General features: G+C 41.0%; 1 protein-coding gene across 6 annotated transcripts in view; it reads left to right on the top strand.

The window, feature by feature from the left end:
- WDR37 (WD repeat domain 37) overlaps nucleotides 1-23,407 on the top strand; it is a 69,726-nt gene that overhangs the window by 1,003 nt on the left and 45,316 nt on the right. For 2 of the 6 annotated variants that reach the window (XM_037031974.1, XM_037031968.1), the window contains exons 1-2: nucleotides 7,759-7,953; nucleotides 22,148-22,325. In XM_037031974.1, the coding sequence (XP_036887869.1) occupies nucleotides 22,188-22,325 (138 nt within the window). In that variant the 5' untranslated portion in view covers nucleotides 7,759-7,953; nucleotides 22,148-22,187. Of the gene's footprint in view, nucleotides 1-7,068; nucleotides 7,390-7,758; nucleotides 7,954-8,021; nucleotides 8,044-8,069; nucleotides 8,157-22,147; nucleotides 22,326-23,407 lie in introns of those variants that run through there. The other 4 variants (XM_037031969.1, XM_037031970.1, XM_037031972.1 and 1 more) reach the window with 4 other exon arrangements.

The raw sequence follows: 23,407 nt of genomic DNA, 5'->3' as shown, positions 1-23,407 counted from the left end.
TCTTTATTCAAAGTCATCAAAACTCCTAGAACTGAATCCATATTCTTTAAAAAACAAGATTTTATTTTTAGAGAGAGGGGGCAGGAAGGATAAGGAGAGGGAGAGAAACATCAATGTGTGGTTGCCTCTCATGCACCCCCAACTGGGGACCTGGTCTGCAACCCAGGTTTGTGCCCTGACTGGGAATTGAACCAGCGATCCTTTGGTTTGCAGGCGCATGCTCAATCCACTGAGGTACACCAGCCAGGGCTGAATGAAACATATTCTTAAAGACAGCTTGGAGACAACATACACTCATTGTGAGATTACTTTTCCCTTTTCATTTAGTACGTGGACAGCACACAAGGTAATAAGCTCCACTGATGGTATGTATGTACTGGGTGAGAACTAATACAGAGACTGTAATGTTTTTTGAGGCAAGAAAGTACCTGTTCCAGTGTCATACATGAGGCACAAGTGACATGTGTCAGCAAGTCAGTCCTGGTGAAGTTTCATCATATGGACTGGACCCTTTGGTCCACAAGACTATGAATTAATTTTTCTCTTCTCCTAGTAAGAGCAGTTGTTGAAAGGACAAAGCCAGTGCTATTTGCTATAGTGGTGCCATTTGCTTTGCAGGCCTATGACGTTGTTAAACATGACTTCCATTTTACTCTCCTCAGCTTGTCCCCCGGAATTTACTGGAAAGCAAGAACACACCATGCCTAACTTATCCTTACAGCCACAGGCAGAAAATAATATTGGAACAAACTGCTCCAACAGCCTGGAGGCCTCACAACAGCACCTCCCCTTTTAACATCCAATTATCATTCAGTAAAAGCTCAAAGCCCCTATCTGCTGTGCTGGTATATAGCTCTACACCATGCCCCTCTCCTTTCTTGGAGAGTGAATAAAAACTTCACTCTCTGTACTTTCTTTTCTTTGTGAATTCTTTCACAGCCTGCATCACCCTAACAGTTAGGAATAGGAGAAACTGAGTACCCAGTTGATTATATTCATGCCAGTTGATTGTGTTTTTCTTCCTTCTCCTCTTGCAGAGCTAGATAAATTTGGTACATAAAAGGGATTGAAAAACTTAACCTACGCCATTCAGGCATCTATATACTCATGAGAAGTACATGTATTTGTTTACCCTTTAGCATTTTTTTGTGCATTCTGTGCCAGGCACTTTTCTAGGTCATGGGAATAAAGCAGTGAACAAAATAGAAAAAGTTACTGCTTTTATGGAGTTTACATGCTACTGGGGGAAACAATAACATACAAAAATAATGTCAATAGGTTAAAGTACTAAGAAAAATAAGGTATAGTTAAGGGATGGTGATGGACTATGCCATTAAAAGTCAGTGATGATGAGAGTTCTGGTCAAGATGGAGGCGTAGGTAAAAATACTTTGCTTCCTCGCGCAACCACAGAAAGAATTCCAACTGGATCTCAAAACAAATAACACCCAGAACTGTCAGAAAATCTAGCTGTATAGAAGTCTGACAACCAAGGATTTAAAGAAGCCACATTCATCTAGATGGGTAGAAGGGGTGGAGATGTGACATGGGCCAAGAGGCATGGGGATGCAATGTGGTGTGGAAAGGCAGCAGCAGCGGAATGGGCAGTCCAACATTCATGTGTGGAGAATAAAAATCAGGAGGGATACCACCTTGGGAGTGAATGATCCCAGCGCCAGGCCAGACTGCATAGCTCAGGGTTCCAGGGCCAGGAAGATAAGTCTCATAACTTCTGGCTATAAGAGGTTGGGGTGGTGGAAGAACTGCTACATTTTCAGGAGACTCTGCTTAAAGGGCCCACATGGACTTAAAATTTACACAGACCTATCCTGTGTGGGATTCAGCAACAGGGTAACAGCTGGAAGGGCGTCAGTCCCACAGGACGAGTGCTAGACAAACCTCCAAAAACCAGGCAGCAGCATTGTCTCCTCTCTGAGCCTTCTTCCCACACAGAACCACAAAGCAGTGAAGCAAGTTGTCTTACCCTGGCAATTACCTAAGGCTCTGTCCCACAATTTATAGGAGCCTTTTCTAAAATAGGCCCTCCTACTATGCTACTAAGATAGGGAGTCAAAGCAGCTCTACCTAATACATAGAAACAGATATAGTGAGGCTGCCAAATTGAGGAGACAAAGAAATATGACCCAAATGAAAGAACAGAACAAAACTCCAGAAAAAGAACTAAATGAAATGGAGATAACCAACCTATCAGATGCAGAGTTCAAAATACTGGTGATCAGGATGCTCAAAGACTTCATTGAGTATGATAACATAATAAAAAAGACCCAGGAAGAAATGAAGGTTCCATTAAGTGAAATAAAAAAAAATCTGCAAGGTACCAAATGTGGAGATGAAGTTGGGATTGAAATAAATTATTTGAAACTTAGGGAAGAAATAAGCATTCAACCAGCACAGCAAGAAGATTTCAATAAACGCCCACAATGATATAAGGTACATCTGGGACATCTCCAAAGGTACCAACATTCAAATCATAGGGATGTCAGAAGGAGATGAGGAAGAGCAAGAAATTGAAAACTTATTTGAAAAAATAATGAAAGAAAACTTCCCTAATTTGGTGAATAGACATACAAGTCCAGGAAGCACAAAGTCCCAAACAAGTTGGACCCAAAGAGAACCACACCAAGACACATCATAACTAAAATGCCAAAGGTTAAAGATAAACAGAATCTTAAAAGCACAAAGAGAAAAGCAGACAATTACCTACAAAGTAGTTCCCATTAGACTGTCAGCTGATTTCTCAAAAGAAACTTTGTAGGCTAGAAGGGACTGGCAAGAAGTTTTCAAAGTGATGAAAAGCAAGGAACTAACACCTAGATTACTCTATCCAACAAAGTTATCATTTAGAATGGAAAGGCAGATAAAGTGCTTTGCGGACAAGCTAAAGTTGTTCATCATCACCAAGCCATTATTTTATTTTTTTTAATATATTTTATTGATTATACCATTACAGTTGTTCTATTCCCCCCCTTCATTACCCTCCACCTGCACACTCCCTCCCCCACCCTTCTCCCCCCCCTTAGTTTATAACCACGTGTCTCAAGTTCTTTAGGTTCTATATTTCCCCCACTATTCTCACCCTCCCCCCTATCTATTTTCTACCTACCATCTATGCTATTTTCTGTGCCTTCTCCCCCCTTCTCCTCCTCCCAGCCCCCTGTTTCTAACCCTCCATGTGTTCTTCATTTCTATGGTTCCACTCCTGATCTAGCTGTCCTCTTGGTTTGCTTTTGTTTTAAGTGTGGTTGTTAATAACTGTGAGTTTGCTGTCCTTTCACTGTTCATATCTTTCATCATCTCTTTCTTATATAAGTCCCTTTAGCATTTCATATAATAAGGGCTTGGTGATGATGAACTCCTTGAACTTGACCTTATCTGAGAAGCACTTTATCTGTCCTTCCATTCTAAATGAAAGTTTTGCTGGATAAAGCAATCTTGGCTGTAGGTCTTTGGATTTCATGACTTGGAATACTTCTTTCCAGCCCCTTCTTGCCTGTAAGGTCTCTTTTGAGAAATCCGCTGACAGTCTGATGGGTACTCCTTTGTAGGTGACTGTCCCCTTATCCCTTGCTGCTTCTAGGATTCTCTCCTTCATTTTAGTCTTGGCTAATGTAATTATGATGTGCCTTGGTGTGTTCCTTCTTGGGTCCAACTTCTTTGGGACTCTCTGAGCTTCCTGGATTTCCTGGAAGTCTATTTCCTTTGCCAGACTGGGGAAGTTCTCCTTTATTATTTGTTCAAATAAGTTTTCCACTCGTGGCTGTTTCTTTCCCCCTTCTGGTACCCCTATAATCCGGATGTTGGAACGTTTAAAGATGTCCTGGAGGTTCCTAAGCCTCTCCTCATTTTGTTGAATTCTCATTTCATCATTCCTTTCTGGTCGGATGTTTCGTTCTTCCTTCTGGTCCATTCCATTGATTTGAGTCCCAGTTTCCTTTCCATCGCTATTGGTTTCCTGGACATCTCCCTTCATTTCAATTAGTTTAGCCTTCATATGTTCCTCTAATTTGTGACTGTACTCTACCAATTCTGTGAGCATCCTGATAAATAGTGTTTTAAATTGGGCTTCTGAGAGCCTGGCAATCTGTTGGTCGCTTAGAGTTATTGGCTCTGGGACTTTGAGTTCTTCTTGAGCCATCCTTTGGGCTGTTCGTGCCTGTTAAGTAGCAGGAACGGAGCCCTAGGTTTTCACCAGAGCAGGGCAACTAAGTCGCTGGGTTGTGACGTCGTATGTGGGGGCGGAGTCAAAGAGGGACAATGGCTTCCCTCCGGTGCCCGCTGCCTCCGCGACCCCCCCCAGCACCGCAGCCACCACCGTCACCAGGGCCACGCGCCCCACTCCACGGCATGCGAGTGTGCCACCGCTGTCAGCCCTCCACCACTGGGTTTGCCCCCTGGGGCCTGTGTGGTCCGTCTCACTGCGTGCGAATGTGCGACCTTGGTCAGTCTGCCCCGCACCCCGACTAGGTCCGGGCTGCCTGCGCTCCTAGGTCTGTCCTGCCCGACCCAGCTCCGCTGCTGGCTCCACATCTTACCGTCCTCGTTGAACGGTTCGTAGCTGTCGGACTTCCGTATAATTCGGTTTTCTGGCCTCTGGGTGTGTGTTAGTTCTCCAAAACTTTTGTTGTATCCAAACTTGGTTGTGGGAGAAGGCACAGTGTTTCCACCTATGCCTCCATCTTGGCGGAAGTACCAAGCCATTATTATTACATGAATTGTTAAAAGGACTTATTCAAGAGGATGATCAAAACTATGGACAATTAAAATGACAACAGATTCATAACTATCAACAACTGAATCTAAAAAAAACAAACCAAGCAAACAAGAATAGAGACAGAATCATCAACAGAGAGGGATTTGATGGTTGCCCAGTGGGAGAGTGGGCAAATGGGTGAAGAGGTGAGGGATTATTAGTACAAATTGGTAGTCATTGAATAGCCATGGGGATGTCAAGTACAGTATAGGAAATGGAGTAGCCAAAGGACTTACGTGCATGACCCGTGGACATGAACAATGGTGAGGAGATTGCTTGAGGGAGTGGGTGGAGGGAAAAAAAGGGGGAAAGTTATCAGGACAACTGTAATAGCATAATCAATAAAATATAACTGAAAAAAGTCTCCTTATCCAAAGGCAAAACCAAAACACAAAAATAGAAATGATAAGGAGAACATCTCTAAATTGGTGTATTTGAGCAGTGATCTGAAAGAAGTGCTAAACATAGAGTTCTTCAAGAAAAAGTTTGTTATATATGTATATATATCACATAGTGCATATACATAAAATAACTTGAGAATCATCACGAAGAACATGTCAAACAGCTCGACCCTGAAATATATGGGAGGTGTTTGAGGCACAGATCAAATAATCAGTGATGAAGCATGACTGAATACCCAGCAAACCTAACCTACCTTCAAAACACATTCATAATGGAGTCTTACTAAATTCAGCTTTATTCCCTCATGATGGGGATAAATCACATGTTTTTACATGGATGGGCACATGACAAAATAGGATTTGGGTGCTCTGTGTAATTTTTGCAAGATCGTGAAATTGGATACCAGCATGGCAATCAGAATTTTTTACAAATGAGCCTTTTTTTAAAAATACATGGATAGTTATTCCAGGATATGGTATGTTACAAGTTGAATTGTGTGCCCCCTCTCCCAATTCATACGTTGAAATTCTAGCCCCAAAACCTCAGAGTACTACCTTATTTGGAAATAGGGTTGTTGTAAATATAATTAGTTAGAATAAAATCATAGTGGAGTAGAATGTGCCTCTAGTCCAATTATGATCTTTTTATAAAGAGTGTCAAATGAAGGGACCTGCACACAGGAGATGCCATGTGAAGACGGCAGTTATGGCTGCCATGGGCCAAGGAATGCCAGATCACTAAGTAGCAGTTAAGAGAGGCAGAAAGTTTCCCTCACAGCTCTCAGAGGGAACCAATTCGGCTGACACCTTGATCCTTGACTTCTAATACATTTCTATTGCTTATACCACCTAGTTTGTGGCATTTTGTTTCTGCAGCCCTATCAAAGGAATACATGGTGGAAAGAATGTGATGCAAACCTAGATTCAATTAAAAAAATTATTGACTTTAGGGAGGACATGGGGCAGGAGAGAGAGACAGACATTGATTTGTTGTTCCACTTATTTGGGCATTCACCAGTTGATTCTTGCATGTGCCTGACTGGCATCAAACCTGCAATCTTGTTGCATCTGAATGATGCTCCAACCAACTTGCAGCTACCTGGCCAGTGCTGAACGTAGAGTTTGATCTAATGTTTTCTCCATTGCATAGTACCTTTCTGAATTTTGAAAAGTAATTTTAACTCTCATGTTTAATTAGAATTCAATTTAGAATCACTTTTACTTTATATCATTTTGAGGATTAAACAAGTTACCCAATATGTGCTTGGCACACAGTAGGCCCTGAAAGTGGTGATTTCTTTCCCTTCTTAGATTTGTGACACCTCATTATGCACTCATTTATCTAGTGACTGTTGTGGAATCATAAATATATCGATGAAAAATTGCATGCTTTTAACATGGATGGGCATGTTAAAATATCCAGTTAAAATATCAGTTAACAATATCCAGTTTCCTCCAAACTGTGGATGATGAATTGCAAAAGAAACCCACACATTAGCCTGTGAGTTAGCTGTATATGGTTCATAAAGCTTTCCATCAACGACCAATGCCCAGCATTAATCCTTGTGCAAATTAGGTGACCACTAGAACTGCTACTTGAATGTTTACCACAACCAACTTCCAACAGTGTGAAGGCCTTGGATCATTTTACATGATTGTTCCCAGCGATAAGCTTTTATTATACTCACTGCAGTCATAACTTAAGGTTTTCTTCCACATACTTTTAGGTTATTTGGACCACCAAATACATTAAATTTGTTTCTTATCTAATATTAGTGCTTCTTGAATTCGAATGCTGAGCTTTAGTGTTTACAGGAAAGGGCAAGAAAGGTGACCCAGATCGGAGAAATGCTTTCATGCTCTTGATTCACTGCAGTGAGCTTTTCACGCGCAGTGGGATCTGGACTCATTTACTATGCAGATTTTCCAGCTTGGCTCAAAGCCGAAAAAGCTTTTCGCAGTGAGCAGCTGATTTCGTTTCTCTTGTGAGCCAATGGTGAACGGATACTTCAGAAAGGACGCTGGCTGAGTCACCTTCTGCAGATAAGCTGGAATATTAATAGTACCTCCGCCAGGCTCCGAGCAGCAACCAGCCTCATTCACAACGCCCGCCCGCGGCCCAGCCGGCCGGAACGGCTGAACTGGCCTCGAGAGTGGGGGGCTTGCGGGAAGATGCATGGGAGCGTGCAGCGACCGAGCGCCAAGGGGCACGACCGCGGTGAGTACCTGCGGCCCCACACCCCAGGGTCTTCCCAAACGAGCGCGGACAAGGAAATTAGGACCCGGTGATAATGGAGAACAGGAAGGGCCATAGCGATTTAGTTGACGTCGCGAGCGACTCCCGGTTCTCCTCAAGAGCCCAGGTCGGTCGGCGCGGGCGGCAGACTGGGACTTCCGGCAGTAGCCTGTGGCCGAGGCAGTAGTTCTGTTGAGCGGCTGAGCCCGAGCGGTACTTCCGGCGGCATGGAGGCGGGGGAAGCCGGGAGGAACTTCAGGGGCCGAGGCGGGACTTCCTGCGGCCCGGAAGTAGGGCAAAGGCGTCGGGGTTTCCGGAGTCTTGGGCGGGGCATCTGGCCCCTCCCCCTCCCAGCGGGGCGAGGCGGGGACTTCCGACGGCGCCGGAAGTGCAGCTAGTCAGGCTGCCGGGTCTTGGAGACTGATCAGGGCTGGGTCAGTGTCCTACGTCTCCGCGTCGGTCCCGGCTCCGTGTGGTAGGGAAGTGACGGGTGGCAAGGCACGGCCCGGCAGGCACTAGGCGGCTGGCTCGGCGTCGGTGTGATTGGTGAGTGCCCGGGCGGCCATCTTCCTTCCGGGACGGGCTACCCTGGTGAAGGCGTCTGCGGCTCCCCCGGGGTGGGAGTACGCTGTGGAGGTCCGTTCGTCCCCTGCCTTCCTGAGCCGTCCCAAGGACTATGTTGCACTCATTCGTGCCCGTGCGTTCAACGACTCCGTGCACCCTGGCTGGCTTTTCTAGTCCCGCTTTGGGTGAGGTCCCAGGAGGGTGCATTGAGCCTCGCAGCGATGCCTGGAGTCCTGGTGCCACGGGCGTCACAGTTTCAATTGCCGGGAAGATCGCTCACCTCAGTGCACGAGTGGCGCGGGCAGATGCGGAATGGTATGGGGAGAGGGGTCCTCCACAGAGCCCCTCGGCCGGGCCTGGGGAAGCTGCGCCGGCGTGGGAGAGCGCAGTGTCGGTACTTTAGGTTTGATCTGCCGCCCTTTAAAAATCCAGTGTGCTGGTCTACACGTTTGACCCTGGGATTACCGTCCAGCGAATAAATAAAATTTCCAGGTAGTCGCGTACCTGGGGTCCGGCCTCCTCGCCGGGTCCTGGGCACCTTCTGCCAGCTTCCTTTGCAGTCTGGGGCACCTTCAGGTCAAAAGGGTGGTCAGCCAGTCACTTGTGAAGTGTCTGAGGGAGGTGGAATAATGCAGTGACCGTCAACTCTCGTTCTGTTAGTACTGCCTAAGGAGAGAGGAGGTTAGTAGACCTCCTGGCTAACAGCGGTGCGACCTTAGGTAAGGGACTTCCTCAATCTCCATTCTTAGCCTTGTTTTGTTATTGAGAAGGTTATGTTACAATATGATCCGCATTCTTGCAAAGTCCTCGACACAAGACATATTTTTTTAGTATGTTTCCTTCCTCTTCTAGATAGTAGTGTCATACTGTTCACTTAACTCTGCACCTACCTTGCACCCTGAAGTCCTCCCCTCTACCTCCAGGTGATACCAAAAGCTCTCTAAATATTATGTCTTGGTTTTTCTAAGGGCAGTATTTTACGTTTATTAAATTTCACCCTAGATTTTGGGCTCACTAAAAATGTTTATCCGCCCTGGCTGGTGTGGCTCAGTGGATTGAATGCTGGTTTGAGAACCACAGGGTTGCCGGTTTGATTCACTCACTGTCAGGGCACTTGCTTGGGTTGCAGGCCATGTCCCCAGTTGGGGGCGCGCAAGAGGCAACCACACATTGATGTTTCTCTCCCTCTCGTTCTCCCTCCCTTCCCCTCTGTCTAAAAATTAATAAATAAAATATTTAAACATATGTTTATTAATTGAGAGAGAAAGAGAGAAACATTGATTGCCTCCCATCTGCATCCTCACCAGGGGTGAACCCGCAACCTATATACCGTATTTTGCCACGTATAATGTGCTCCCGTGCATAACACACACTTGTTTTTGTACTATTATACCCATGCCACGTAATCATTATACCCATGTATACTGCAGGCAAAAATGTGGGCAAAAAAGTGCTCATTTTACATGGCAAACTATGGTGCTCTGACCGGGAATTGAACCGAAAACCTATGGGGGAGGGGTGGGCAATACGACGACCACAAGGCTCCAACCAACTGAGCAATACTGAGCCACACATGCCACGTCCAGGTCATTTTTTAAGAAACTGCTATTAAGATCTTAAAAAATTTTTGGTAGTTATTTGTCTTTTAGTGGTGTCTCTTAGTTCAGTATCAGTCACAGATTTGATAAGGGTGTATCCTGATCACTAACAAAACATTTAAAACAGGTGAGACTGCTGACAGAATTTTGAGATTGCCTCTCTGCTGATACTCCTCAGTTGTCAAGTTTGGTGTTTCAGCCTGCTAGGAATTTACCTAATGGCTTTCACAATGAAATGTTATGAAAATTTTCATTGAATTTCTTGGGAAGAAATTAGTCACCCTCCATGGACCATCTGCTGTGAAGGGAAGAAGTGATGCTGGGACTAGTGATGCCTGCTGGGAAGAGGTGGAGGACTTAATGAAGAGACAAGTAAAATTTTTAAAAAGTTTGAGTAAAAAAATTGTAACAGGTTAACAACACAAGAAAAGAAGAAAAACCTTGAAAGAGGTTAGAACTAGAGGAACCTACAGATCTAATTCTGGAAGAATGGTGAACTATAGCAGAAGAAATTAGAGGAAGAGGCAGAACCTGAATTTGTTAGATAATATTTTAGTGTTAATACACAGTGTACAGCATAGGCACATGAACCCACCTCTGAGATATGATTGCACAGAATTTAGAAAGTTACAAAAAGATAAAATCTCTGTGAAAAATCTCCATTTGATGTTGGGTTTTGGAGAACCAAAACCTCTTCCAGGTTTATAATTTATAATAGATGGAAATGTATATTTGGTTGGAAATTGATCAATGGGGAAAGACTACCAGGATATGGACTGTTTTGTGAAGTGACAAATAGGCAAACAGAACACGATGTGGTTCATGGAGATGAGGGATTAAAAACTCAGTGAAAGGTAGAAGGTGAGGATCTTAAAAATGAGTTGTGAAGAAGACTACTAATTTCCTACTGAAGACATAGTGGCTGGAAAAACCAGAGACGTGATATTAAGAGAGAAAATCTGTGATGTGAAAGGAAGGTTGGTATTGCAATCTTTTTTTAACCAACTGATAACACTCTTGGGAGTGCATTAACTTTTCAGTTTATACTTAACAATGCTTGTGCTGAAGTTATTGAAAGAGGAAAGAAACTTTTACTGCTTTATTTGCTTGATTTAAATGTCTAAAGGTGAAGTTCCCTTTTTTCTCTGAAGCCCTATCAGGACAGCTTTCACAGTGTTTTGCTATCATTCCTTTACAAAACATACCTTGTAAACTGCAAGGTAACTGCTAAATTGCTGTTCAATGGGAGTCATATGACTATGACTATAGATTTGTTATATTCAAATCTATATTCAAATTCAAATTTGTTTAATTTAATATCAATACAATCTTTGTTTTTTGTATAAAATTAATCAATTACAGATTCTGCCATTGTGAATTTTTCTTTTATGTCTTTATTTTACCATCTCTAATTTCCCTTCCCTCCCCTTCCCCTTTTGTAAAAATCCCCACCTGAGGATATGCTCACTAATTTCAGACAACAAGGAAGGGAGAGAGAAACATTGATCCTTTGCCTCCTAATTCGGTATTGAATTTGCAACACAGGCACATGCGCAGACCAGGAATTGAATCCTCAACCCCTTGGTGCATGGGAGGACACTCCATCCAACTGAGCCACCTGGCCAAGGCCAACCACTTCTAATTTCTGTAGCTCAAATTTTTCAGATCTAAATTTCATCAAAAGATTTGTTCTGTCATCTTTCAATTGGAAATCTTTCCATAAGTCATTTAAGGGACCATTAGTTTGGTTTTATATTGCCTATTTCACCTGTAATGCACATTATAAATCTTTCTTCTTACAAAGAAATAACTTGGGAAAGCATTGGATCTAGAGGCATGATGGGGTCAAAATGCCCATCTACTTTAAATGTAGATCTCTGACAGATTGATAAAGTCCAATTCTCTTTTCATCTCTAGACCTGTATACTTCCAGTCACCTTGTTGTTTTAGATATTCAGTGGCATTGCAAACGCAATACGTTCAGTGTTTAGTTTTTGATTTCTCCAAATCTTGCTGCCTTATCTCAGGGGCCCTGGCCTCCCATTTCACCTACCTCTTTTCTCAGAAATGAGAGCTCTCCTTGCTAACCTCTCTTTTTCCCCACCTGCTCCTCTAGTCCCCAAATCTGATCATCTGCCCTTTAACTAACTACCGTCATTTATCACCTAGACTACGTTAGTGACTTCCTGATTAGCTTCCCCATTTCCAGTCACCTGTTATTTCTACATATTTTCACACAGCAGCCTGATGGGTTTTTAATGCAAATCTAGTGTCTCTTATTGCTTAAAATGTTTAAGTGGCTCCCTTTTAAATTTAGGATAAAACCTAAATGTAAAAGAACAGAATCTAAGCCTTTCTGTCTGGCTTATTTTGCACCATTTTCTCCGTTGTTTACTTGCTGTGTTGTAGCCACATTACCTGTTTTTAGTATCTAATAAAACAGTCTTACTTCCGGCTCAGGGCTTTTACACATAGTTTCTGTCCCTCCATTTCTCACATGGTTAACTCTTGCTAATTCTTAAGTCTCAGTTTATTTATTTATTTTTGAAAATATATTTTATTGATTATGCTATTATAGTTGTCCCATTTTCTTTCTCCCCTCTATTCCCCTCCCACCTGTACCCGTGTCCCACCAGCATTCCCCTGCCTTAGTTCATGTCTATGGATCGTACGTAGGAGTTCTCTGGCTTCTCTATTTCTCATACTATTCTTAACCTCACCCTGTCTATTTTGTACCTACTATTATGCTTCTTATTCCCTGTACCTTTACCCCCATTTTCCCCCTCCCTGCTGATAACCCTCCATGTGATGTCCATTTCTGTGATTCTGTTCCTGTTCTAGTTGTTTGCTTAGTTTACTTTTGTTTTAGGTTCAGTTGTTGATAGTTGTGAGTTTGTTGTCATTTTACTGTTTCTATATTCAGTCATCTTCTTTTTCTTAGATAAGTCCCTTTAATGTTTCGTATAATAAGGGCTTGGTGATGATGAACTCCTTTAACTTGACCTTATATGGGAAGCACTTTATCTACCCTCCCATTCTAAATGAGAGCTTTGTTGGATAAAGTAATCTCGGATGTAGGTTCTTGCCTTTCACGACTTGGAATACTTCTTTCCAGTCCCTTCTTGCCTATAAGGTTTCTGTTGAGAAATCAGCTGATAATCTTATGGGAACCCTTTTGTAGGCAACTGTCCCCTTTTCTCTTGCTGCTTTTAAGATTCTCTCTTTATCTTTAATCTTGGGTAATGTAATTATGATGTAGCTTGGTGTGTGCTTCCTTGGGTCTACCTTCTTGGGGACGCTCAGCTTCCTGGACTTCCTGGAAGCGTATTTCCTTTGCCAGATTAGGGAAGTTCCTTTTTTTTTTTCCAAATAGGTTTTCAATTTCTTGCTCTTGCTCTACCTCTTCTCCTTCTGGCATCCCTATGATTAGGATGTTGGAAGGTTTAAAGCTGTCCTGGAGGTTTTTAAGCCCCTCCTCATTTTTTTTGAACTGTTGTTTCTTCATTCTGTTCTGGTTGAATGTTTATTTCTTCCTTCTGCTCCAAAGCATTGGTTTGAGTCCCATTACTGTTGGTTCCCTGAACATTTTCCTTTATTTCACTTCTCATAGCCTTCACCTTTTCCTCTGTTTTCGCCCATACTCAACCATTTCTGTCAGCATCCTGATTATCAGTGTTTTGAACTGTGCGTCTGATAGATTGGCTCTCTCTTCTTCACTTCTGTTTTTGGAACTTTGATCTTTTCTTTCATTGGGCCATTTTTTTTGTTTGTTTGTTTTGGTGTACCTGCTATGCAGTAAGGGGTGGAGCCTTAGGTGTTTGCCGTGGCAGAGCAACCCAGTTACTGGGTTGTGGTGCTGTGTGTGAGAGGTGTAGGAAAGGGAACAGTGCTGCTTGCTGGGCTCTTGGCTGGCTTTCAGTTACTTCCCACTTTACCCATAAGCCAATTGGGCCTTTGTGGTGATGATTTCTGGGTGGGTGGATTTGTGTGCATTCTAGGATGCTGTTGGTATCTCCAACGAGCTCTCCTGTGAGGCTGGGGGTTTCTCTGGCCACTGCAACCTCCATAGGTTTTTAAGTCAGAGGTTTTGAGGATATATTTCCATGTGCTGGAACCCTGGGTTGCGTGTCTATCTTGCTCTCCAGTTTTTCTTCCCGGCTTAGGTAAAGCCTAAATTGTTCCTCCGCAGGCAAAGGTAAAGCTGCTGTCTCACCCATCCCAGTCCTCCAGATGCCACCTTGCGTGCCTCCTCTCCACCCCTGCTGCCTTCTACCAGTCTGGAATAATGTTTTTACTTTAACTCCTTGGGTCTTGGACTTTCATACATTTCAATTCTCTGGTAGTCCTGGTTATTTTTTGTTTTTAAATTTATTGTTGTCCTTTTTGTTATGCGAGGAGGCAAAGTATAACTACCTATGCCTTAATTTAAATGACAGTTCCTTACAGTGACTTTTTTTTTTAAGATTTTATTTATTTAGCCTTAGAAAGGAAGGGAAGGCGAGAGGGAGAGAAACATCAATGTGTGATTGCCTCTCGCATGTCCCCCACTGGGAACTGGCCTGCAACCCAGGCACGTGCCCCGACTGGGAATCGAACCACGACCGTCTGGTTCGCAGGCCTGCACTCCATCCACTGAGCTACACCAGCCATGGCTACAGTGACCTTTTTAACTGTAGCTAATATTTGGTCTCCCTGTAATATTTGTATATCTCTTTTATAATATGCATAATATATTTAAATTATTCACCATAATTTATTTCTATAATAAGTTACAAGATTCTGTGTTTAATGTCTGGTTTAAAACCTAACTCTAAGCAACCTGAAGGTAGGAACCAAGTTTGTTTTGTTCATTACTATATTTCTAGTACCTAGCTCATCTACACATTATATCATCAACAAGTATTCAATGAATGACTTTAATGAAATTAAGTGCTGTTATTATTCCTGTTTTATTTTTTTAAAGATTTTATTTATTTATCTTTAGAGAGGAAAGGAAGGAGAGAAGGAGAGAAACCTCAATGTATGGTTGCCTCTTGTGAATCCCTTGCTGGGAACTGGCCCACAACCCAGGCATGTGGCCTAACTGGGAATCGAACCTCGATTGTGTGGTTCGCAGGCCTGTGCTCAATCCACTGAGCTACACCAGCCAGGGCTATTCCTGTTTTAAAGATGACAAAACTAAGTCTTAGGAAGGTGATCAAGTTACTTGATCGAAGTTAGATGGCTGGTCAGTGGTAGATGTGTTTTTTTATTCATTCATTTATACATTCATCAACTCTTTGAGAATATATTTTATGTCAGGCAATATGGTAGGCCCTGCAAGTACAGTAGTGAACACAAATGAGCATGTCCCATGGTGGACATGTCCAATGCCTCATGGTGTTGATGATGTAGGGAAGGAAGCATTCACTGAATGAGAAAATCACAAATTAGATCTAAGTACAAATATGGTTAAGGGTCATGAGGTACTAGGACTAGCGGTGGTCAGGGGAACTCTTTTTGAGGAGGTAACGTTTAAGTTGAGGCTTTATGATAGAAAAGAGCCAATCTTTAGAAGAATTGGGGGGAATTAAAGTCTGTATAACCATAAAACTCTTGTTCTTTTATTTTATTTTATTTATTTTTAGAGAAAGGGGGAGGGAGGGAGTGAAACGTGGATGTACTAGTGATACATTGATCAGTTGCCTCTTGCATGTCCCCAACTGGGGACCTGACCCACAACCTGGGTATGTGCCCTGACTGGGAATGGAACCAGTAACCTTTTGGTTCACAGGGCAGCACTCAATCCACTGAGCCACACCAGCCAGGGCAAAACTCATATTCATAACCATTGTGTTCTGTGGATTTCATTCTAAGAGAGGTGTATAAATAATTGAATTATTTATATCCATATATTCCACTAAGTATTTGAAGTGACAAAACTACATACTTCTTTTCACTGATATTTCTTAGGGAAGCAGAATGTTATTAAGTGTAGAGCCAAAATTCACAAATGAGATTAGGGTGTGATGGATTAAAGATTGTTACAAATTCTTTCTCATTCTCCTCTTATCCAGAGATTAAAAGTCTCTTTGTCTCTACTTGAATCTGGATTGGCCTTGTGACTTGTTTTGACAAACAGAATACCAAAAAGTGAGAGAAATAGAAGATTTTTAAAAAAGCAAGAATTTTAGGGACAAAGAATTACAAGTATCTTTATTCCTATTTTTGAGCTTTAAAAAATATTTTAGTTACATTTTGTCTACATAAAGCTACAGAAAATAATTTCAATAAATTAATGAGTGTCAAAATTTTAAAACATACATGCAGAATTGACCAATTTGAATGCTTTCCTGTGTTGTAAAGTGAGACCTCGTTGCCATTTTAAAAAGCCTACACATACAATGTGAGACACAAAAGGTGAGTGGACTTTTTCTTAAAGAAAGGTGGAGCAGATGTAGTTTTCCTATTCATCTCTGTAAGTACAGCTAAAAACACTGGACATTACATATAAAATGAATTTAAGACTGAAAGGTGGAGAAAAGAGAGTAGACTGACTGTGTGTTGGGGCCGGAGAAATGACACAGAGCTGAGTTCCCTGGCTTTTCTTTCTTTCTGCCTCATGTATGCCAGACTGAGACTGGAGAAGCCAGCAACCCAGCAACACCGAATGGCTCACACAAGAAGCCCCAAGAAGAAGCCTGCTTTTTAGACAAAAGACCGGGAAAGGGAGAGTCCACCAGACAGAACACTTTTAGAAAACACTGCAGCCCCCACCCTAACTTTTGCTGTCAAAGGCTGGGTGGGGAAACTAGACTTTACCTTCGACAGCTGTATTGAAGTGACGACACTCTCCTGGGTGTTACCAGAGAAGGCCATGTGAGGGGCTGGAAGTCTCATCTCTGCAGGGTGATAACAAAGCATACCCATCCCTTTTCTTGCTGGGGTGGCATCAGAGGAAACCTAGTATAGTCTGGAATTTCACCACACTTCCATATAGCGTGCAGTAACTGAGGAACCCTTCTGGTCCAGCTAGGGTGGTGTAAGCAGAGGCCAAGGAAGTGGCGGAACTCTTACCTTACCCAGGGTCAATGGAGGCTGAGTGGGGAGCCCTAACTGCCATCTACCTTCCATATCTACTTGGCAGAAACAAAGTAGTCTCCATCTTTGCCTGATGGTACAGTGTCAGCAGAGGCCTGCTGTAATAGAAGACTTAAGTCATATTGGAAGTCTGATAACACAGTTCCCCAAATGTTGAGGCTTCAATTGAAAAAAATCATGTCACACAAAGAACCAGGAAAATCTAAAGTTGAGAATAAGTCAAGTTTACATGGAGCTGACAGATATTAGTTATTTGACAAAGATTTTAAAGCAGCCATCATAAAAATATTTTAATGATTAATTACTAACACTTGAAAAACAGATAATATCAGGAATAAAATATGGGATATAAAGAAGAAACAAATGGAAGTTTCAGAAATGAAAAGTCTGATATATTAAACTAGTGGATGGCTTAATAGTAGAATGGAGAGGGCATAGGAAAGAATCAGTGAACTTAAAGACAAACAAGAGAAATTGCCCCATCTGAACAACAGATAATAGACTGAAAAAAAAATAAACAACCTCAGAGACCTGGGGGACTTTAACAGAAAGACTTATCATTATTGTCTTCAGGATCCCAGAAAGGAGAAAGACTGGGCCTCCAAATGTATTTGAAGAGGTACAAGCTGAATATTTCTTAAGCTTGGTAAACTATAAATGTACAGTTTTAAGAAACTTAGTGAAACCTGGACAGGATAACCTCAAAGAAATCCATGTTAAAACACATCACAGTCAAACTTCTGAAAACTAAAGATGAAACAAGGCACAAGAAGGAAATGCCAAATTACCTTTAGTATAAAAACAATTTCCTTTACAGTGGATTTCTCATCAGAAACTATAGATGGCAGAAGGAAGTGGCACATTTTTCAACTGCTGGAGGAAAAGAACTGTCAACTTAGAATAATACATCAAGGGAAAATTTCCTTCACATGATTTGTTCCTAGCAGGCCTACCCTAAAAAAACAGGTAGAGGAAGTTCTATAAACAGAAAAGTGACATAAGGAGTGTGGGAATACCAGGAAGGAAGAACTAACAATGGAAAGAGCAAGTGTATTGGTGAATTCAATAGATGTTCCTTCTTTACATTATGTGTGAAGGTTGAAACTTAACTGTCTGATGTGGCTCTCTTTGTATGTAGAGCAAATATTTAAGATGATTATGTTAGAAGTGGGTTGGGACAGGGACAAGAGGAACTAAGGTTTCTACATTTTATCATGAACTGATAAAATGTTGATAATCAGTAGACTGATACATTGTGAAAATGTCATGCTTTAACAATTACTAGAGAAATTTACAACAAGGTATATTTGAACTATAGTATAGATAAATCAAAATGAAATTTTAGAAAATGTTCAGGTGACCCACAAGAAAGTAGGAAAAATAAAATAAAATGAGAGAACAAACAGTGAATTGTCCACTGTGGTAAAGTGGGTATAAACTGAAAATGCATGTCATTATATTACATGGTGTCTGTAATTGACTTGTTAGCAGGCTAGAAAGGAAAAGCCACATGGTCACATTAAGAAAAAAACATGACAAAACTCAAAAAAAAAAAAGAAAAGAAAAAAACATGACAAAACTCAACACTCCTTCCTGAAATGCTCAGAATATAAACTATAGAAGGGAACTTTCTCAATTTGATTAAAAATATTTACAAAATCTACAGTTAGTGAGCATCATACCTAATGGTGAAAGACTGGTTTTTTTTTCTTTTCGATTTTATTTATTTTCAGAGAGAGCGGAAGGGAGGGAGGAAAAAAAGGGAGAGAAACATAGATAGGTTGCCTCTCCCTCACCCATGGCTGGGACCTGGCCTGCAACTCAGGTATGTGCCCTGACTGGGGATTGAACCAATAACCTTTCTTTCGGTTGGCAGGACAACACCCAACCCACTAAGCTGCACAAGTCAGGGCCAATTGTATTTTTATATACTAGCAACGAACATGTGCAAATGGAAATAAAAATATATTAAAATTGCTCAAAAATACAAACTTTAGTATAAATTTGAGAAGACATATGGAGGACTTTTGTGCAGAAAACTACAACAGAAAGACATCAAAGATAATCTAAATAAACAGATCAACTGTGTTCATAGATTAGAAGTTTCAATATCATAAAGATGCCAATTCCCTCCAAGTTGATGAACAGATTAAACACAATTCCTATTAAAATCCCCATCAGGGGATATGGAAAAGATTGTTTTCAATTTATGTGGTGGAAAGGCAAAATAACAAATAGTTTAGACAACTCAGGAATCATTAACTGATTTCAAGACAGCACAGTAATCAAGACTGTGGTGTTGGCAGAGGGATAGACAGGTCAGTGGAATAGAACTGACAACCAAGAAGTGATACCACGAGCATATAGCCAGCTGATTTTTGACCAGTATGCCAAAACTTGCTTAGTTCAGTATAGGATAGATAGTCCTCAACTTAACAGTGCTGGAATAATTGGATAATACTAGAAACAAAAATACCCCCAAACAAAACAAAGCCCCGAAAATCTTGATTTAAATTTCACACCGTATAAAAATCAACCCCAAATAGCTCATACATTTAAATATAGTTTTAAATAAAAATTGAAGAAAACAGTAAATTTTGGGGATTTATGGTTGATGAAAAGTTCTTAGACATGATTCAAAATATGATTCATAGAAGAATAATTGATCAGCCCTGGCTGGTGTGGCTGAGTGGATTGAGTGCCCGCCTGCAAACCAAAGGGTTGCTGGTTTGATTCCCAGCCCAGGCACATGGATGAGTTGGAGGCCAGGTCCACATTGGGCGCGCGCAAGAGGCAGTCACATTGATGTTTCTTTCTTCCCCTCTGTCTATAAATAAATAAAAAATTTAAAAATATAATAATTGATCAATTGGTTTTCATCAGATTAAGTTTTGCTTTGTGAAAAACCATGTTGGGAGGAAAAGACAAGTTACAGACTGGTAAAAACTTTGCAATCTCCATATTTGAGAAGTAACTGATGAAGAATATATAAATAATTCTCAAATCTTTTTTTTTTAAGAAAGTGAGCTTTTCTTATTTTCAAAATGATTTTATTTATTTAATTTTAGAGAGGGGAAGGGAGAGAGAAAGAGAGGGAAAGAAACATCAATGTGTGGTTGCCTCTCCCATACCCCCTTACTGGGGACCTGGCCTGCAACCCAGGCATGTGCCCTGACTGGGAATCGAACCTGCATCCTTTTGGTTTGCAGGCCCATGCTCAATCCACTGAGCTACACCAGCCAGGGCTAATTCTCAAATCTTAACAGTAAAAAATCCAAACAATTGTATTAGAAAAATTGGCAAAAGATATGAAGAGGCATTTTGCTGGAGGGGCTATACAAACAGCAAGTTAGCACACAAAAAGTCTTTCAATATCACTAACCACCAGGGAAATGCAAATTAAGACTATGACAAGATACTACATACCTATCAGAACAATCAAAATTAAAAATAGTTAACCAAATGCTGGTAGGATGCGAAAGAATCTTTCATACATTGCCGATGGGAGTATGTTTTACTGGAAAATAATTTGACAGTGTCTAAAAAACAAACAAACAAAAACATGGTTAAACATAGAGTTACCTTATGACCCAGCAGTTCCATTCCTAGGTGTGTACACAAGAGAGATGAAAACAAGTGCACACTAAAACTTGCATGCTAATGTTCACAGTGGTGTTACTTATAATAATCTAAAAATGGAAACAACCAAGTGTCCAACTGATGAACAAGTAAAATGTATATTTGGCAATAAAAAGGAAGAAATTGCTAATACAGTCTGTGACATGGGCGAGTCACACACTCTAAATTGTGTGACTCCATTTATATGAAATGGCCAATAAAGGAAATTTTAAATGTAGAGAAAGTAATTTAGTGCTTGCCTAAAGTTGGCGGTGGTAGTGATTTATATGGTGTTTGAATTACATTTCAGTAATTTTTTTAAGTGAAATACACATTTTCCCTATACCCCAACAATCTCATGCTTGGGCATTCATCCAAAGCAAATGGAAACCAAGGTTCATGAAAAACCTGTGTGTTACTGTTCATAGTGCTTTAAATGTAGTAGTAAAAATTTGGAAAGAACCAAATTTTTTTGCAGGGGGGTGAATGGTTAAAATTGTCATAGATTCATTCTGTGGAATACTACCCAGACTCAGAAGGAAGTAATTATTGGTGTGTGCAACAAGTTGGGTGGACCTCAAGGGTATTAAGTTCAAAATCCCAAAAAGACACATACTCTGTGCTTTCATTTAGAGTACAGATGATAGAACAAAAGTTGAGAGATGGGTAGGCTGTGGGGGAGACCTCAAGATAAGGTTGGATACTTGCAGTCGTTCTTACAAAGAGAGGTGGGGAATGGAGAACATTAAAAGATAGTAGTTGAAGAAGGAATATATGTAAGTGTATTACTTAAAATGACATGACTACCATAAATGTATTGGGAGAAGGAAGGACCAGTAAGAGCAAAAATGCCCAAAATGTGAATCTGCAGTTGAAGAAGAAAATATCATGGGTTAATATAATTAGAAAATTATGTTAACTAAGTAATATGGTTATATTGGGAGGAAGAACTCGAAGTAGCAAGAAATGGGTAATAATATCCAAAATGGATAAATGAAAATTTGTACCGTCTCACGGCAACCCTGACCACATCGGAGTACTTGGAACTTGGCTGGTTCCAGCTGAGGCATGCTGTGAGTAGGAAATACACATTGAAGTTTAAAGCATACAAACTGAAATATCCCATAGTATTTTTGCATTGATGAAAATGATATTATTTTAGACATACTGGGCTAAATAAATCATTGTGAAACTAATTTCACCTGTTTTTACTTTTTAAAATATGGCTAATAGAAAATTTGCAGCTGCATGTATTTGTATTTCTGTAGGACAGCGATTTTCAACCTTTTTCATCTCATGACACATATAAACTAATTCCTAAAATTCTGTGGCACACCAAAATTTATTTTACTGATCTGACAAAAATATGTATGTATTTGATTTATTCACACTGGATGGCTATTGTTGTGTTGGCTATTGTCATTTTTTTATTTGACAGTCTAAGGGAAAAGAGGTCAGTGCCTCTGACTAAAAAGGTCAGGTACTGCATGTTTTAAAAATTCTTGTGCCACACCAGTTGAAAGTTACTGCTCTACAATTTGTAGTCTAGGACATGCAGTTAGAATTGGTTCTCCCAGGAAGTAGGCTGAGCCTGGGAAAAGTTGGTCAAGGAAGAGTTGTTCTATATTTTAAGCTTTTCATTGCTATTTGATTTTTAAAACATCTTAATGGAATTTGATAAAAAAATTAGTTCTTTAACAAAGGCCATGGTTTCTATTTTAAAATGTTAATTTGTGGTATTCTAAATTACATAGTAAATGTTAACCATAGTAAGGAAGTTTGGAATTAAAAATAGCCATTGCCTCGTCCACTCATTTTTCTTCATTTTAGTTTGCTATAATCAGAAATAAAGTATACTTGTTTTTCCTGCTTTTGTCTAGCTTATTGCAGAAGTGACCAGGATATCACCTTGTGGAAGTAATGCCCACAGAAAGCGGGAGCTGTTCAGCTGCGCGCCAAGCAAAACAGAAACGCAAATCTCATAGCCTTTCTATACGAAGAACTAACAGCTCGGAGCAGGAGAGGACGGGTATACCAAGAGAGATGTTGGAAGGACAAGTAAGTTAGTGCTAAGCATATTTGTAATGTTCCAGAAATAACCAAGCATACAAGGCCTCTAACATAGAGAAAAGTGTGGGTTACCAAAGAAAAACCAAAACTAAAACAAACCCAACTCCATCACCCCCAGATATAAAGTTATTGTCAAATACAGTAACCTACAGAGTGACAGGATTCAATTCCCAAGTAATGTTTTTATAGTACATAATAATAATAAATAAGTGGGTGGACAGTTTAGATTAGTTTTTCTTTGTGCTATTCTATAGTGTAGTTTTTATTCTATAGTGCAAGTTTTGGTTATCTGAGACAATACTAAGAAACATCGATACATGAGACAAACATCGATTGGTTGCCTCCCGAATGCTTCCAGACTGGGGATTGTTTGCTCCTGGACCAGGGATCAAACTTGAAGCCTAGGTGTTTGCCCTGACTGGGATTTGAACCCACAGCCCTTTGGTTATGAGACTATGCTTCAGCCAACTGAGCCACACTGGCCAGGACATATGTTTTTTTAATTGTTAGATTTACTTACATTTCTTTTTTTTTAAAGATTTTATTTATTTATCTTTAGAGAGAAAAGGAAGGAGAGAAGGAGAGAAACATCTGTATGGTTGCCTCTCGTGAGTCCCCTGCTGGGAACTGGCCCGCAACCCAGGCATGTGCCCTAACTGGGAATCGAACCGCGATTGTGTGGTTCGCAGGCCCGAGCTTAATGCACTGAGCTACACGAGCCAGGGCAGATTTACTTACATTTCTAGCAGTAAAAATTCTACCACCTTTGCTAGTACCTCCTAGCGTGAACTCCAATATGAAGTACATGCATTCTTCTCTTGGCTTTCTGAGTGCCTGCCCGCCATTATGATGTAGCATAAGTGCAGTAATTGGATCTCAGGGTAACCCTTTGTGAAGACCTTAAAGAATGCTGAGCTGCACAGCCCAGCATTGCTCTTCAGCCCTCATTTTGGTGTCTCCAGTGTTCCTTAAAAGGTGCTTACCTGTCGATGAGTACAGTGTCCTGGTTGGCTGGTGTGAGGTGCTTTGCCTGGTTCAGCAGTGGGAGGATGGTAGTGATGGTGTGGGCT

Source organism: Sturnira hondurensis, unplaced genomic scaffold (genome assembly GCF_014824575.4).
Source record: "Sturnira hondurensis isolate 20B ecotype Veracruz unplaced genomic scaffold, ASM1482457v3 Scaffold0021214, whole genome shotgun sequence".
NCBI lineage: Eukaryota > Metazoa > Chordata > Mammalia > Chiroptera > Phyllostomidae > Sturnira > Sturnira hondurensis.
The sequence above is the reverse complement of the archived record's forward strand: the minus strand, read 5'-3'. Positions and strand labels throughout refer to the sequence as shown.